The sequence below is a fragment of the Hippocampus comes genome, unplaced genomic scaffold (assembly GCF_001891065.2).
Source record: "Hippocampus comes isolate QL1 unplaced genomic scaffold, H_comes_QL1_v1.1 scaffold185, whole genome shotgun sequence".
NCBI classification, from domain to species: Eukaryota; Metazoa; Chordata; class Actinopteri; order Syngnathiformes; family Syngnathidae; genus Hippocampus; species Hippocampus comes.
In genome coordinates, this window is record NW_017805931.1 from 985,058 (window position 1) to 1,002,883 (window position 17,826).

General features: G+C 41.7%; 2 protein-coding genes across 4 annotated transcripts in view; both read left to right on the top strand.

Moving 5' to 3' along the window:
* The window catches only part of csgalnact1a (chondroitin sulfate N-acetylgalactosaminyltransferase 1a), a 16,741-nt gene extending 9,751 nt beyond the window's left edge, over positions 1–6,990 (top strand). Inside the window, exons 3-8 of one of the 2 annotated variants that reach the window (XM_019890083.1) lie at positions 769–985; positions 2,705–2,806; positions 4,694–4,872; positions 5,016–5,110; positions 5,262–5,343; positions 6,041–6,990. In XM_019890083.1, the coding sequence (XP_019745642.1) occupies positions 769–985; positions 2,705–2,806; positions 4,694–4,872; positions 5,016–5,110; positions 5,262–5,343; positions 6,041–6,339 (974 nt within the window). In that variant the 3' untranslated portion in view covers positions 6,340–6,990. The remainder of the gene's footprint in view (positions 1–768; positions 986–2,704; positions 2,807–4,693; positions 4,873–5,015; positions 5,111–5,261; positions 5,344–6,040) is intronic. The other variant, XM_019890084.1, reaches the window with a different exon arrangement.
* A 1,336-nt stretch (positions 6,991–8,326) lies between these two features.
* Positions 8,327–17,774, top strand: plpp1a (phospholipid phosphatase 1a). 2 transcript variants are annotated; one of them, XM_019890091.1, is made up of 6 exons: positions 8,327–8,790; positions 13,360–13,511; positions 14,885–15,165; positions 16,103–16,160; positions 17,169–17,345; positions 17,462–17,774. In XM_019890091.1, the coding sequence occupies exons 1-6, from the start codon at positions 8,733–8,735 to the stop codon at positions 17,579–17,581; spliced, it is 846 nt and encodes a 281-aa protein (XP_019745650.1). In that variant the 5' UTR covers positions 8,327–8,732; the 3' UTR covers positions 17,582–17,774. The 2 variants fall into 2 exon arrangements, with proteins under 2 accessions (XP_019745650.1, XP_019745649.1); XM_019890090.1 differs by lacking the exon at positions 13,360–13,511 and adding an exon at positions 11,614–11,768 and having other exon boundaries at positions 8,330–8,790.
* Positions 17,775–17,826: the final 52 nt, after the last annotated feature.

Here is a 17,826-nt window from a genome sequence, read left to right on the forward strand (position 1 = left end):
GGGGCGGGGGCAAGTTGGCCTGCCAAATTTTATCTGTGTAAGAGAGGTGTCGAAAGCATTTGTCGCTGTCAAAAGCCCCTTTCACAGATTTAGCTAAATTAGCTTTTCGGAGCCGTAATAGCAACATTTATCCGCCTTTCTTTTGATTTCGGAATACTGGTGTGACAGGTATTGAGCACTAAGTCAGAGTGGGGAAAGGTACTCGAGTTTATTTATCTAGTCCTTCATCACCAAAAAATGTCAAGACTTGCCAGTTCACAGAAATCAATGACATGTGGAGATCGCCATCTGGTTAAGAAACGTGGAGTATTTGCAAAGAAATCAAAGCTTTTCGCAACATCCCTGCGGGGAAATTAAGCCCTCCGTTGCAGGAAGCCAATGAGTTTTGGGTGGTTATCAGACTGCATCTTAGCTCTGAAGAGCGCGTTCCGGTTCATTAGCGTCTTTTCTTCCCGGCTCTTTTACTTCATCCGTGGTCGCTGTTCCTGTTTGGTTTATTTCTTCGACCCCCCCAGTGTTGACCTCGGCTTTAATTTGCAAGTCAAGTGCGGTAATTTACGAGTTGTTTCAAAACAAGCTGACGTAAGGCCCACAAAACAAGACAGAATTAGCATGCGTGCCAAATAGCCTAGCATGTGTTGGGGTGGCGTTTGTTTCGTGTTAGCATGGATATACTGAAAACGTTTCAGTGAATAGAAATGCTGAGGTCATTCATATTTTTTCAATTCACTGTGTCAATTGTGTGTTTGCTTTCCCCGCGCACATCAGGCATCACGCGCACAGAGAAGGACAAAGGGACAGTGTACGAGCTGACCTTCCGCGGCGATTCCAGTCGGGAATTCCGCCGCCTGGTCCTCTTCCGGCCCTTCGGACCGCTGATGAAGGTGAAGAGCGAGCGGGTGGACACGGCCGACGTGCTCATCAACATCGTGGTGCCGCTGTCCCGACGAACCGACAAGTTCAAACAATTCATGCACAACTTCAGGTGAGTGCCCGAATCCATATTCATATTTTTTCCCCCCATTTTAAAGAGGGATTAAACCAACAAGGGAATTAATTTAACATAGCATCTTATTTATTTTGTTGCTGCTAGGCATAAAATCCCAACATAAACTGGGACAGATTCAAAGATGGCAGACAACAGAAGGGATTAATTCGCTAATGAGCGCCTCTGGGCTAATATGCTAAACTCCAATGCTAATTTAAACGCTAACATTTTAGCATAGTGTTCTCCAGCTATATCGTGAGTAATCGTTTGTGCCCCTCTGCATCGCAGATTGTTTTTTTCATGTGTGGGGCACTTATTATATTCCTCCAAAAGTCATCAAGATGAGATACTTAATTCTGTTTGGTGGCCTGTCAGGATTAAAACCCACCGTTATGTCCTTCTCTCCTGGAAAGTGTCTGATTTATGGCCACGGGTGTTGTTGCTCATCACTATTTTTTTTTTCCTGGAAAATCCTGCTTAGTGGCACTGTTCAAGCCTGTTTAAATGCCTCCTGGGAGGCACAAAAGTTGATCTACAGCGGCACAGCACGGCACTGACTGGCTGGAAAGAACCACTGAGCCAACAAATTAGCCTCATTCATTTTGAACACGTGTGTGTGTGTGTGTGTGTGTGTGTGTGTGTGTGTGTGTGTGTGTTCATGAAAGCAAATAATCGCACGGCTAAGATATGAATTTAGCAGAGATAATTGAAGGGTTTTTTTTTCCGCAGCCTATCTCCTCTGCCGAAAATCAATTTGTCTTCCAATCACGTCGGCAACGTTTCGATGGGAGTCACTCACAAAAAAATAAATAAATAAAAAGCATCTGTCGCGGCCTGAACAAACGTATCATTCATGACATTTTTCAAAGCCTATTTGAGCTAATCCGATTGGAATTTGTGACAATTTGCTTGCTTTGATAAGCACAATCACATGTGCTTATTTGTACTGCGAAAGTATGTTGATGAGGACACAGTTGAATAGCTTCCTGTCATTTTTATTTTAAACAATTTCCTGCAGTGATTTAACATTTTCATTAAAACTTAAAACAACATTTTCCGCACTGTCCCGACAGTTTGGTGCTTTCAACGGTTTGGTGCCAGAAAGCAACAGAAGCCAATAAAAAGCCTTTATCTATTTATTTATTTATTACCATCAATTAAACAGTGAACTATTTTATTTTCTAAACAATAAATTAACCACTGTATAATTATTACAGTTTTATTGAATGGTATTTGTATAGCACGTTGCGTATGATTCTCTTCAGGGTGATGAATAAAAATGTTTGTCTTTTTTATGTAATTTAATCATATTCAATTAATTTGAGAAATAAGTTTTTTTTTTCTCATTTGAACTTTAAGGTTTTTTTTTGTTTGTTCGTTTTTTTACTGTGGGTTTGACAGGGTTACGGTTCTCAAAATGAGGTTTTTAACAAAAATGACAGAGTTTCAATTTAGGGATTCAATTCCAAGCTATGGTTTGAGAGTATTGTCTAAAATTCAGGTTTTAAATTGCGATTTCGAGTCAGGGTTTAGAGTTTCACATGAGGATTTTCAGCCATGGTTAGGTTTCCATTTTTTTTTTTTTAATCACATATTCTACAGAGGCGACCTGTTGGTTAGCGCATTACAGTTCAGATTTTTCATTTTTGCTCATTTTGCTTTCTCAATAAGAACATTTGTGTGTGCGTGTCTGTGTCTTTATGCGCGCCTGTCCAGGGACGTCTGCGTGCGCCAGGACGGCCGCGTCCACCTCACGGTGGTCTATTTCGGGAAGGAGCAGGTGAGCGAGGTGCATCGCATTCTAGAGAACACGTCCAGGTGAGTCAAGAAATCAGCATTCTATCTATCATATTTTATCTACGTATCGATCGATAGCTAGCTAGCTAGCTATGTCACTGTCTAGGGTGCGTTGGGAAATTATTTAACTATTTAGCTATCTACCTACATAGCTAGCTATTTAGCTATATACGTATGTAGCTAGCTATTTAGCTAGCTATTTAGCTCTGTTCAAGCTGTCTTACTACTAGGTAGCTATCTAGCTCTCTATCAAGCGATCGCATTCTAACTGAATGGAGGGGTTTTTGGTTGCTATGGTGATGCAAGTGGTTCAGCATCCCTCATAGGTTTAAATGTTTGGCCTCAAGTCCGCTGCCACCAAGCGTCTCTTCTTGGTCTCCTTGCCAGGGAGAGGATGGAAATGAAAGCGAAGCGACTAGGGATGTTCCAGAGACTGGTGGAGGAAGGGATTTATGATTTTAGAGTCTTGTAAGGGGAAATGAATGAAAACAGAAGTTAAGCGAAGATGCAGACTGCACACATTGAATTTGATTAAAGTACTGTACACATTTTTGTTTTTTACATTTTTTTAACTGCCTGGAACTGAAATAAAGTAATGCTACTATCTACCGGGTTTCAAAGTCAGGTTTCAAATTAAGGTTTGAAATTGGGCGTCGAGATAGGGTTGGTGGTTGAAAGTGGTAAAGAGTTTCAAGTTGGGGTCGGAAATGGAAGAAACAGCTGGGAAAGGATCATCTTCACGCAAGCTTTTTATTATTATTATGCTGTCTTTTCATTCAAGTTGAATTGGCTTGCGAGGCTCTCCAAAGACTTGCGAGGAAGCAGAGGGATCACGCAAAGCTCCCAAAATGAATAACAAACTTCTTTGACTGACAGCTTGGGCCCATCAGTCACACCAATCTGAATTTCCGTCTTTGTTTGGGACAATGAAAGGATTCGTCCACAGGTGCCAGCTACTCCGCTATCCCAAATATGCGCCGTGACTGAGAGGTGCCCCTGGCCAGCTGCAAGTAGGCACATGCCAGAACACACAACGACAACACAAACAGGATTTCAGCGTATGGTTTCAAGACAAGGTTAAAATTTTGAGCCAGATTTTTTTTGAGTGGGTAAGGTTTCAAAATAGGGATTCAAATTACGTTGAGTGTTTGAAATTAGGGTCTCAAGAAGAGCATGCTAGATTTTCAAATAAGGGTTCCAAGTAATACTCCAAGTTTGGCTTTCAAGACTGAGTTAGGGTTTCAAATCGGGGTTAAGATCTCAAATTGGGCTTCGGGTCAGCGTTGAGATTTCAGATTAAGGATTGAAGGTTTCTGACAGACTGAAGAAGACGACATTGGATTTTTGTCTTTTTATGGCCATTGGCAGCGCAGTTCCTAGAACCCATTTCCACGGTTTCACCAGAGGCCCAACAAAAGTGGGGGGTCCGTCTCTCATTCTCTCGTGTGTGAGCTCAGCATTAGTCACTCACCGCATCAATGATTTGGCCCCCGAGGCTACATCACAGCTGTCGCAGCTGTTGACGCTTTCCCCAGCGATTTGAGCGATTTCGCCATCGTTGCCTCGTGTGAGATTCCCGTCTGCTGCAGTGTCAACTGTGGGAACTCTTTTTGAGTTTTGACCTAGCGCTGTTATTCAAACTCCTCGCTAAAACGGTACTTAAAATTACGGTTAGTTTCGAATGCATGTGACTTGGGTAAAAGTAGCCCTTCAAATAATAACTACAGTAAAAAATATCCAATGTGAACACTCGTCCAGTACAGAGTGACCGGTGAGTGAATTCCGACGAAGCCTAAACATAATTGAGATAGCTGCCAAGGAGAATCCAAAACCGTGTCAATGACGAAGGCTGATGTTTCCATCAGAACCTCTCTAAACCGCTCACTCGTTTCCGATCACCCCCTGCAGGGAGGTCAACTTCAAAAACTACACTCTCCTGCAGCTGGATGAGGAGTTCTCCCGAGGTCGGGGTCTGGACGTCGGGGCTCGAGCGTGGAAGTGGGGCAACGTGCTGCTCTTCTTCTGCGATGTGGACATCTACTTCACTGCCGACTTCCTCGGATCTTGCAGACTCAACACTCAGTCCGGTGAGTTCTATGTTCACGTTTGTCTAAGAGCTACATATTTATCTGTGAACTACTTTGGTAAATCGTAAACCTTTGTGATTTGAAATTTGCTTTCTAACTGTCTTCATGTGTCGCGCTTTAACTCTCCATTTCTCCCTTTGCAGGTAAAAAGGTTTTCTACCCGGTGTTATTCAGCCAGTACAACCCCAAACTGATTTACGGCAGTCCCGAGCACATCCCGCCAGTAGAGCAACAGCTGGTAAAACCTACCCATAAAGTTAAAAAAAAAAAAAAAAGTCCCTTTTAAGCCGCGGGGGAATATGCTTGAGTCACGCTAATCTATCGTGCAGTATGGAGGCCTTAAAGGTATCTCCCCTGTGGTCTTTATAGCTTACTCCCTGTCTTCTCAGGTGATGAAGAAAGACACGGGCTTCTGGAGAGATTTCGGATTTGGTATGACCTGCCAGTACCGCTCAGACTTCATCAACATAGGTAATGATCAAAGGGTCCGCAGGCAACTGTCTCCTTCGGGATGTCTGACACCTCTGGTAAAAACAAAGACTTCCTGGCAAGTGTGCAGATTCGGTGTTCATGCCGTGCGAACGAACATTCTGAACGTCTGTTGTTCGGTGACCGGACACGTGAGGTTTTATTTCATGACGCTGCATCGCAATGTCGACCGCCTACGTTAGCATAATGCAATAGCTTCGCGTCAAGATCAATTTGCATCCATTCAGCCTCATGAATGGAGTCAGGCTGCGGTGAAACCCTTACTTTGTTTTGCCGCACAAAATATAAGCATTTTGACATGAGATATTGCAAGCATTTTCTTGTTACCAAACCCCTCATTAGTCAATTAAATAGTTGAGTAAAGCATTATTCTTGACTTCTTTATATGGTTTCAGTCATTACGGCCCTCCAAGGGAAAAGGTAACTACAATGTGGGCTGCGACAAAAATGAGTTTGACACCCCTGCTCTGTAGTGTACGTCTATGGGAGAAATCCAAAATACTATCGCGACTGCTTTGATTTTTTTTCAAAGGTTGAAGTGGGCATGAGTAGAGATGTTAATTTTGATAGCGAACGGTCAGTTCTCCTGACATTCACCAACATTAAGCTTTTTTACATTGACCGTTTTTTTTTAGACTGTCCCCAACTATGAATGAACGCATTTTTGTCTTCCCGGCAGGAGGTTTCGACATCGACATCAAGGGCTGGGGTGGCGAGGACGTGCACCTGTATCGCAAGTACCTGCGCAGCAACCTGCTGGTGGTGCGGGCTCCGTCGCGTGGCCTCTTCCACCTGTGGCATGAGAAGCACTGCGCCGACGAGCTGGCGCCCGAACAGTACCGCATGTGCATGCAATCCAAGGCCATGAACGAGGCGTCGCACGGCCAGCTGGGCATGCTCTTCTTCCGCAAAGACATTGACGCGCACCTACGCAAGCAGAAGACGCAGCAACTACTACAGAACGCCAAAAAGACCTGAAGTCGAAATAGCGCAAGACTGGACAATCGACGTTTCTGTTCATTTGTGGGGAAACAGAGACGCCTACAGGAGGGGAAGTGAATAGCAGTTTTTAAAAAAATATTTATTTCAACGATGTAAAAAACGTTTTTATTTGGCTTTTATATTTTTTAATTCTATTTTTAATTTTTTTTATGATTGTGTCGCAACCTTCAGGCATTAAAAGTTTAAAAGACATTTCTTTCTTTCGTGTATATAACTTGGCAATAAGTTATATATAATCATATACTGTAATCATCCCAACCTGTATTTATGTGTAATATGTTGTAAATAGTGTACAATTATTACAGTTTTCCTTTTACTCAACCGCAGCAACAGTTTAACATTCAAGGATGAAAACTCGCTGTTACATGTTCTATTGTAATTATCTGTATAATTTGCGAATAGATCGACGTTGACTCAAACAACGCTGCCCAAACTGAGGCTCAGCATTAAGCTATTTTATTGATCATATTTGTATATAAAGTCATAACTGGTTTATATACAGGACATATCCATATGATGCGTGGACCTGATGTATTTTAGTATTTTTGCATTACGTGAAAGAATCAAAATTGGAGTCATGAGCTGAAAATATTTGGGGAACCCTGACTTAAAGGAGAATTGTTATTTTTTAAAAAATTATAATTTCAAGCAGTTCTCAGGTGTCTTTAAAAACATGCAACAGGTGGTGGTTATGAGAAGCATATCCTATTCTATGCATGCAGCAACATTCATTGCAGCTCTGCTTACCTTTTGGCTTTGATGTGGCAGCAGGAGCTTCACACCCTTAAGAGTTTAAGAGTGTGTGGGTGTTTGAGCTGCGGCTTGATAGTGGCACTGGATCTTCCCCAAGTTTATGTATTATGATTCCATGCTTCGGTGCCCATTGTTCTGTTGCTCCTTCTGGTGTGCGCACCTTGGCCTTTAAAGGGGCAGTATAAGACAATCATATTATGCAGAAGTCAATTTTCCATCTAGTATGTCTTAAAACAACTGTTGATAAGTACCTGAATTAGCCTTTTGGTGGTCCAAAATTTTCTTTATTCAAATTTAATGTAACACTTTATAATTTTTTGGGGGGTGGGGAGGTGTCAAGCTCAAAATGACAATCAGGCTGTTCAACCTGTATGTTTCTAACGGTGACTTTGTCTGACAACATGAAATATAATATTTGACGCGTCTTTTTGTCTTTTTCTATGCACTTGTACTTTACTTTCATGTCATATTTATTCTTCCATTCATTAAGTTGGGCATAAATAAAGTGCCCAATCGTCAAGCTGCAATCCCTGTGATGCAATTGCAATACTTGACCAAAGATGTGAACAATTTTCACATTTTTTAAACTGTTATTCTTGGAACTATCAATGGATGTTTAAAGTTTTTGTATATGTGAATTACTGAACTTTAATAAATACATACAGAATCTGTTCATTTATTATCATTGGCTTTGTTTCTTTTTAATGGTATGACTTTAGTCACGTAAAATGACTTTTTCCAAATAATTCCATGACTTTCCTCAAATCATGTTATGTATACATATACTTTTATATCATATTATAAGCTTTTTCTATCTCTGATTGGAAACTGCGAGAAAGCGACCAACGTGTCTTTGACAGTGGCAATTGTAACGCTCCCTCTTCAACACAAGATGTCGACATGATTCTACAACTGCGCAGAACTGACTTAAATTACTGTCAAATTCAAAGAGAGATAAACGTTGGAAAGTACATAGTTCCGCCATTTGCATAGTACACACCCACTCCAGTACGAGTTTCACAGTTCCAGCATTTGCATATTGTACACCCCTCCAGTACTAGACTTCAAACAGACACGGAATTAACATGAGTGCAAATTGACACCGTAGGCTGGTTTACATTTGATTTAAATAAAACACAACAAGCTGTGTTCACGATTTCGATGAACACTCTGACGTCCCACTTTATTTAACGCAACGCCGTCTGGAGCCCGCCTCCGGAGCTCAGGCCGGTCGACCGTCTCCCCCCACCCGTCAACCCCAAAGCCAGGCGGGCACCCCTATGCAGGTGTCCACCTCGCTCCTCGGCGTTTCCCTTGGAAGTTAGCGTGATTCATTTCCGAAGGAGTCCACGCCTCGCTTTTCGGTTCGGTCATGATGAGAGGAAGGCGGGCGTGTGAGAAGGAACATTGTTGTCGTCGTCGTAATTCACTTTGTGTAACGAGCTAGCTTTAACCCCCCTCGGTGGTTTTTGCTTCTCGTTTTTATTTTTTTAGTACTCTAAACATAAACCGTCCCTAATTAATTTTCTCGGCGGACGAGGAGGAGCATCCCACTTTTATTACCCGCCGTGAACGACCCACACGAGAGAGGGAGAGAAACCCGGGCAGGAGTCAACATGTTCGAGACAAGAGGAATCCCCTTCGTGGTTCTCGACGTCGTCTGCCTTGTTTTAGGTATGTGTACATGCCTCTCTCGCTCCACCGAAGCGGATTCGTGTCTCGATTTAATCGGATGGGACAAGCCCGGAGTCGCAGGCTGGTTTGCGTTGGATGTAAAGGGAACGCAAACTGCAGCGTCACTCCTACGGACGTTTTGGGGTTTAACATTTCATGCCAGAGTTGTTTTAAATTGACATCAATCAACGGCAACACCACACAATTTTACACTCGCTAAGTCACTATATACAAGTCACTATATACAATTGGAATTGCTATAGCACAAGAAAAAAAATACCCAATATTTTCATGAAACTAAAGTTTCCAAACTTTCTAAATTTTAAAAAATATGTACTATTACAAGAGACAAAGCACGTTCACGCCAATAAAGTCATAATACGAGGAAAAGGTCAATAGACGGACGACTATTCTTTCCCCACTATATCACAGTAGAAACCGAAATATTAAAAGTCAAAAGGTGTAATTTTATGAGATTGAAATATTATTCTAAGAGAAACAACGTATTTTAAGAAAGCGCCACAATTTTATACCATTCAAGTCATAATATTACGAGGGAAGTCACTATGTGAAGAGGAGTGCAGTAAGAGTGTAATTTTACAAGAATAAATTGATATTCAGAGAAAATTTGACGTAATATTACAAGAATAATGTAAAATTCTTGTGATGAATGAATAATGACATGACCTTATTCGTGTAAAATTACGGCTGTTTGCAAAACATTCCATCTTTGTTGCAGTGATATTACAAAATTCAACTTTATTCATTGTAATACGATTCCCCCCGTAATATATATATATTTTTTTTTCTGGTATCACTCCCGTGATATTACAACATATGACTTCATTCCTTTTTTCTCGTAATATTCCAACAATATTCTCATCAAAATGATTTTTTTTACTGGTTTAATTATCACAATTTTTTTTTCCTCTTTCTTCTTCTCATCATTATATATCTCAATTCAACTTGAGAAATTAAACAACCGCAGTTGAGAAAAAGTGCAGTGCGAAAAGATCAAACATAAAACAAAGTGATGACATAAATAAATAATCAATTAAAAATATACTTTCAAGCAAATTCTCTCCATCTTATTGATGGTTGTTGCGATGCAGACTGTGTCCTAGATGGGGTGGAATGAATCAGCGATTTATTTTTATTTATTTTTTATTATATACAATATGTGATGTGATTGGGGGCTGTGTTGGCTTTAAATGATTGATTAATTGATCCAAATAGCGATTCATGCTTTCTTTATATGTTGTTATGGATTGCATAAGAAAAGCTTTTTATTGTGGGTGACTCATGCCGCAAACTCTACCAAACATCTTGCTCCCCCCCATCCCCCCACACGCACGCGCGCACACACACACACACACACACACACACACACACACACACACACACACACACACACACACACACACACAGCCTGCTTCTGTTTCTCTCTTAACTTCCCAGGCATTTCAGCTGCCACGTCCAATCAAACGCCAACAGCTGAAATGACTGTCTTGCAATGGGTCATGCGCTTCTGCATTCTTTTTTTTTTTTTCTTTTCATGATGGAGAATGTGTTCCACATTCGAGTTGAGCTGAGGCCAGCCTGCGTTAAAGGGGCCAAAGACGGCGAGAAATCACTGCGGCGTTTCCACTGGGACTTTGGACCTGCTTGCATAAGAAGCTTTCTCGCTGGTCTTTTATCAAGCAGGAGTGCAGATTTGACAAGCTTATCATCTCTGTTGTTATTATGTCACACGCCTTGTAAAAGTTTGACTTGGCCTAAAAATAAAATTCGTCCTTTCCCCGTGTGTAGTAAAAACACACGTGGTGTTTGAATCGAACCCTTTGCCACATTGACATGTGCCTTACCTTGGACAAACACATTTATAGCAATAAACTGGCAATCCAGTGGTGCCTTAATTTGTGAGTGTAAATTGATGTGTTCCAGCCCCAAAAGAGCAATACATTTTTTGGAACAAGTTAAAACATTATTGTATTTTACGAAAACATATAGAAATAACAAAACTAAATAGAAAGGTAAGCATTATACCATTGTTGCATCGTGATTTCCTGCTTGCGTTAAATGGGCCTCTAATGGTGTGCACACCTTGGCCACCAGGAGGCAGTATAAAACATATGTACATCGTATATGGCGAAGATTGTCACAACTGCTCAGTAAGCCAATATTATAGTTGTTCTTCGCACAGGATAAAGAATATATGCCTCCGAGTAATGTTGCATGCTCTGCTTTCTGTGAACTGTTTGAAGAAATATAAGTTGTTTAAAGGTTTATAACGACCGATATATCGACGGCAGATTAGTTTGGGCTGTCTAAAACGTGTTCTAGTATCAAGCTAGCAGGTAAAGTAATGCAGCGTGATAAAATACACATTTTACAATTCTTTGTTTCTGTTTTTTTGTGTGTGACAGTAGACTTCACTTAGGAGTGGCAATAAACTGCAAAATTACAAGAAAAAAAACGTTTTCAAAAATGTTTACGATTTTGAAAAAATGAGAATTATGGAAAAAGGTGATACTATGACAAAGCTCTGTATTTTATTTGGGTTAAAAATATTTTCCAAAAAATATATATTTTTCAAAAACTTGGGATATTAAGTGATAAAAAACTTGTGATTTATCAAGAAGAAGTAATAATCAAAGAATCAGATCCTAATCCTTTTGTTTCCTAGTTTTGGTTACCACAACGGCATGTCGCATAAATTCCTCTTTTGTTTCTGAAAACGGGATGTCATCAACGCTATGGACTGATGCAGCCGTTGATTTTTATTTCACATTTTCTTCCCCTTTGACCGTGTGTCCTCCACAGGGGGCCTGCCCCTGGCGGCCTTCAACCTGGGTAAGATCCGTCCCTACCAGAGGGGCTTTTTCTGTAACGACGACAGCATCAAGTACCCTTTCCACCACAGCACCGTCACCTCCACCGTGCTCTACACGGTGGGCTTCTCGCTGCCCATTAGCTGCGTAAGTAGGGGGCCGTTCGTGCCAGGCAGGGCCGGGACGCCACGGACCTAACAAGTGCATGTGGCTTTTCCTCACTTAGCCTTTCACTCTATCCAGATCCGCATCATATGTTAGCAGCCCTAGATGACGAGGATGTCCACTTAACTATCCAAAGGTCGGAAATTACCGAAAAACAGCACCTTCAAACCAAACTAGCCGCCCACTTTTGCTTATCACAGCAAAGCTACTCATTAATTTTCACATATTGTCGTGATGAATACGCATGCTGCTTTTCATGTCATCTGGACACACCTGCGACGGATGCTAATATTTGCTAACACTATCTTAACATATCTATGTATGTATTTGCAAATACTATATTTTTATTAGCATAACAGCACTTTCAAACCAAAATGGCCAGCAACCTGCGCATTTCACTGTGTAGTTTCTCGCGCGTAAAAGGCAAAGAATGTACACAAAAAAAAAAAAGAAGCTAAAATGAAATGCGTCTACTGCAAAGCAAGGCTGTGATTGCAAACTCAAGCTAATGTAAACATCGTTAGCTAATTCAGTCTAGTCCGACACTGCCAGTTAAGGTCAAGGATAGACGCATTTGCTGCACTTTCAATCGCTTGATTGAAACAAAAAGTAACAAAATAGACCCCGCCTTACTTTTCAAAGCCGCACACATTCAAAGTCACAGACACGACAGTGTACAACGTGAAGATGGCGGCTCCAAGTGGACAAAAATAATACCCGCACCTCATGTGCATCTTTTCAATTGGAATTGGGTGTTTAATAATACCAAATTAATTTTGACACAAATCATTGATGAGAATCATTAATATTAGCCCGACTCACAACACGATTTCTATAAGAAGGCAGCACTTCAAAACCAAAATGGCCGACTGAGTGTTTCGTATGTGGGCCAGACTAAAAAAAAAAAAACAGACAGACTGGTGCCGGATGGTAATATTTGTAACGCTCGAGTTCCCAGGTGAATCACCAACTTGGCCCACAACCTGTGACGCAAACTCACAATTTTCGCAATCCCTCATCTTCCGTCTGTCTCGTACGCCTGGTTCCAATGCTGTAGCAATCGGACGCGTGTCTACAACGTGTTTGTCATCGAAAGTCACCTTGAAAACACCATGAATTAGCCCATGTGTTTTGTTTTTTTTCTGACTTAGCCTCGTGATGGATTGTCAGGAATCTTTTTCTTCACATGAGTCACAGCTGTGAATCATCTCATGGAATATCCGGAATGTTCCTTTTTGGAAGCGCCGCCAAAGCTTCCTGACAGTGTTCCATATCTCCGATTTCGTCTCGCGGGAAAAACCAGTATGACAATCCGTTAAAAGAAATAAAAAATGGTTTGTCGGACATGAATGGAGTTTGCAGGAAGTGTGCCCATCAGCTAACGACTTCCTCCTCTGAACACTCTAACCCTCTAACATCAGCTACTTCCTAAGGCTTTTTTGGCCAGGATGCCACTGCTGCAGCACTTCTCCTGGAAGATGTAACCACGGTGTTGCATGATGGGTAGATCTCATCTAATAACCTCCCATTTGTTTGTTTGTTTTTTTTCTCTTTCTCATTGCTTCTCTGCTAGTTGGACTCCCGTTCGCAATACTCACCGCGCAACACAAACCGTTCCGCCGAGGCTTTTTCTGTCGCGATGAGTCGATCAAGTACCCGCTTAAAGAGGACACCATTTCCTATCAGTTGTTAGGAGGTGTCATGATTCCCCTCACAGTACTCACTGTAAGTGCATCTTTGATTTTTACTGTTTCATTACGTTTTTTTTTTTTTTTTTTTACGTTATGACCTCAATAACTGGTTCTCAAACTGGGGTGCGCATAATAATTAGCCTTAAATTATTATGTTGTGTCATAAAATTGTGTCACAAAATAAATTATCCTCACTTAGCTTTTGGCCAACTAACTCGATAATGTAGTTTTTTTTTTTTTTTTTTTAACACCTGCCTTGGAATAATACGACTATTTTTGTATGACTGAATTTTTGTCACAAAAAAAAATTCTTTGTTCTGAAAAAACAAAGATATGAATATGATTGTAACATGAACATTTTTCTCTCGTTTTTTTTTTTTTAATTGTGTATGGAAACTTTTGTTTTAAAAAAAAAAAAAAGGCAACTGTTCATTCCTATGGGACTTTGAGGGAAACATTTACCCCCTTAGTCGTCCCCGCACCGGAAAAGTTTGAGAAACCCTGTCCTAAAGCACCACTGTCTGTTTCAGTGAGTTTTTCCCCCCCTGCTAATGGCATGTTTGCAAACGGCTCATCTTTTCACGAACTAACATTCAAATGACGTCGGTTTCACCTTAGTAAGCAAATACCGCCTTTATGCTACAAGGCATTTTGAGCTCGAAGTTGAAGCAGGAAAAGAACAAAACTGTTTGAATAACCACAAATGGCTTAAAAAAAAGGAATTAGGTGACAGCTAGTGGGTTGTAGTTGAAATGGAAACAGCAATTCAGTGAAGATATTGCCAATTTGAAAGATTGAGAAGAGTGAACCGAAGCTAGTCGCTAGCGCCGCTTCCAACTTTTTGTCTCTGTTAAGGATTATGCTGACAAACACTTTTAAGTGGACATCCTCTCGGTCAATTAACCCTCCAGCCTTGTTTAATTTTCCAACCCTTTCAGCTTACTCATGATTTTTTTTTTTTTTTAGCCTGTGAGATTTTTCTTTCTAGTTTTCAAAGGTCTGAACTCACAAGCCAAGTGTTTCTGTGTAGAATGGAAGATAGGTAAAAAAAAAATGTTCAAGCCATAAATGCCAAATTTGAAGTTGCCTCCGTGTCTAAAAATTGATAAATAATTGATCAAGTAGAAAACAAAAAAATCGTTTTTACCCAAAATCGTACGATTGATGCAATCTAGTAAATAACAAGGAATTTGAAAATGTTCACTTCACAGAAGTGGCCACGATGGACCAAAAAGTTAGTTTGACAGAAAAAGGACATTATTGCAAGATTCAAAGCTGGAAAAACTACAATCCACACCCTCGCGAAGTTTCATTACATTTGCATGAACACATTGCAAATGACGAACAGATTTAAGATATGCTAGTTTACGGTTTTGATTGTGCCCACTTTTTGCTCCGTGGTGACAGATGATCTTCGGCGAGTGCCTGTGCGTGTACCTCAAGCGCCTGCAGTCCAAGTCGTCGTACGGCAGCTACGTGGCGCGCGTCTACAAGGCGGTGGGCACCTTCCTGTTCGGCGCCGCCATGAGCCAGTCGCTCACCGACATCGCCAAGTACTCCATCGGCCGCCTCCGGCCGCACTTCCTTGACGTGTGCAGGCCCGACTTTAAGGGGAGCAACTGCTCGATGGGCGTCTACATAGAGGATTTCGCCTGCACAGGAAACCCCACCATGGTCAATGAGGGCAGGTGAGCTTGAGAACGTGCCGTACACAATTCAAATCGCCACTCTGGATTTAGTATAAATGTGTATAAACGTATAGTATAAAGTATAAATGTGACCTTTGGAGGAGGGCGGAAGGGGGTTGTTTGAGTATGTGTGTTTGTGTTATCAGCATTGAGCAGCAGGAAGCGCTGCCTGGCGAGAGGATGTGCAGCTCCTATTTCCAAAGCAGCTCCGCTTTGGCTCCCTTCTCTTTAATATCGACCTCCGCAATAGTGAGGTGGGAGCGACCCCCCCCCCCCACACCCCCCAAAATAAAAAAAGCCATCATCTGGCAACACAAAGCATCCCTCCTGGGCCTGCTCCACATTTCCAGGGCGTGGCCGCCTGACTGTTTGTGTTTGCTGGAGCCAAGCTTCCTCCCCCACCCTCCTCCTCCTGCTGCTCAACCTGCAGCATGCGCACGACATAAAAGGTTTTCCTGCGTCAAAACATCAGCTGATTGTAAAACGGCGTGAAGACGAGCAGCAGTCGAGGGATCATTTTACCGCAAGGCGACTCCTCTTGCGCCGCCTTTTGAACGACAAGAGAGGAGGGCGGAGGCCTGCATTCAATGTGCTGTACAAACTGAAATAATAATTGTCCGTCCTCCATTTTGTTCCGACAAAATGAAATGGAAATTTAATAAAAGTAGTTAGAATGTTCCTATAAGTTGTTGTGGATTCCACTGGGGTTTTTTTTTTTTTTGGTTTATCTTTCTAAGGGAAATGCAAACCTACTACGACTGTACAGTATTGTACTGAGCAGCTATGCTACACTACTGTACGTTGCAATACACTGTATTCCCTGTTCGATGGTTACCTTCACACTTTTCCAAAATGGTCCTTATGTTTCGTCTCCACAAAATTATAGGTTGGCAAAAAGGCAAGTGTTCTAATGTGAATGTTTGTCTTGCTGTCACAGGTTGTCTTTCTATTCCGGCCACTCGTCCTTCTCTATGTACTGCATGCTGTTCCTGGCGGTAAGTATTTACACGTACTTTACTGTGTGGATAAATGTTCGCTCGTAGACATAGACCAAAAAAAAAAAAAAGTACCGGTAGTCATTTTGTAATCGTCCGTAGCTTCCAAGTACGTGTAAAAATGGACGGCATACGCAAATAGAGGTCGACAACTTCAGAGTTTAAAATAAGTATGAAAAACGATGTTATCTTAAAACAGGAACTACTTGATTTTCTTGTGCTGTAAATATAGCAAGCATGAAAAAACGTGCATTATACTTCAACTTCCTGCCTTCATCGGACCTTTACCTACCACAGTATTTGAATTTTGTTCCATTAATTTATATACAGTGGATGTAAAAAGTCTGCACACTCCTGTTCAAATACAAGCTTTTGTGATAGAAAATGATGATACCAACATCATCTCAAATGATTTTCCACCATTAAAAGTGACCCAATGAAATTAAATAAAAATCTTTCGAGAGGGGAAGTAAAAAAAAAAAAACACGCACAAAAGTTGGAGGGAATTATGAACAGTTCTAAATGCCAGTCAGTATTAGCGCAAAGCCTTCAGGTTTTGGCTAGAAAGAACAAATTGAAAGGAAAAGCCTACTAGAACATCTGAACTTTATTCAGAGAAAATCCGCGGCGCTAATTGCTGGCAACTATCTTCTGACCTCAATGAAAATTGGTTCATGAAAGTTGGAATTTGGTGACTAAAAGAGGGTGTGCCCACTTATGCAACCCCATCAGTTTACTTTTACTTTTCTTGATTGTTTTTTTTTTCACTTGATTTGTACTGGTAGTAGGTCATAAAAAGAGTCCAAAACGTTTTTTACTGATTAATCCTGATTTGGCAATCAAAAAGGAGGACCGTGGAGACTTTTTAGACACAGTCTGAGTCATTATAAACGTACACATTTAAGACACATTTTGCACCACAAAACACAGCTGACTATTGTTGCCGTTTTTTTTTGCGTGTGTGTGTGTGTGTGTGTGTGTGTGTGTGTGGTGTGTGTGTCATTTCAGCTGTACCTGCAGGCCCGCATGCACGCAGAGTGGGCTCGCCTGCTGAGGCCCACCATCCAGTTTTTCCTGATCGCCGCCTCCGTGTATACAGGCCTGTCACGTGTGTCCGACTACAAGCACCATTGGAGCGACGTGCTCACAGGCCTCCTGCAGGGGGCGCTCATGGCCATCCTGGTGGTGAGTTTGAGACACTTTTAATTTTCATTTCTAACCAAAACAGCGGCATGTAAACTCTCTCAAGTGAATGTGAGCTAAGATCAAAACCTAAATTCCACCTTTTGGTGTCCCCGCAGGTGTTTTTTGTGTCCGACTTTTTCAAGCAGCCCCTGGAGGCCCGCAAGGAGGCCGACATCCCCCACACCGGCCTCCGGGAGACGCCCACTAACGGAAACCACTTTGAGAGTCCAAACTAAAACTTCACACATTTCAGTCGCCTGCATGTAGAGTCGATGCGCCTCAGACATCTTATTTTATTATATTCAAATGTTGTCTTTTAAATGTGGTTCCAGCGACAGATGCTGGCTCAAGACTGTCCCAAGGACGCCATTTTATCTACTGAGCCGGTGGGAAGATTGTACTGCATGCACCCACCGGTGAAAAGGGATTGGAGAGGTGAATAGAGTGGAGCGGGGAGGGGGGTTTGAGGGGGGGGGGCGGT

Coding starts and splice junctions, on each gene's coding strand:
- plpp1a (XM_019890090.1), top strand. CDS start 8,733: ATGTTCGAGACAAGAGGAATCCCCTTCGTGGTTCTCGACGTCGTCTGC. Junction 15,166..16,102: donor ACCATGGTCAATGAGGGCAG/GTGAGCTTGAGA, acceptor TTGCTGTCACAG/GTTGTCTTTCTATTCCGGCC. Junction 17,346..17,461: donor CGCTCATGGCCATCCTGGTG/GTGAGTTTGAGA, acceptor GTGTCCCCGCAG/GTGTTTTTTGTGTCCGACTT.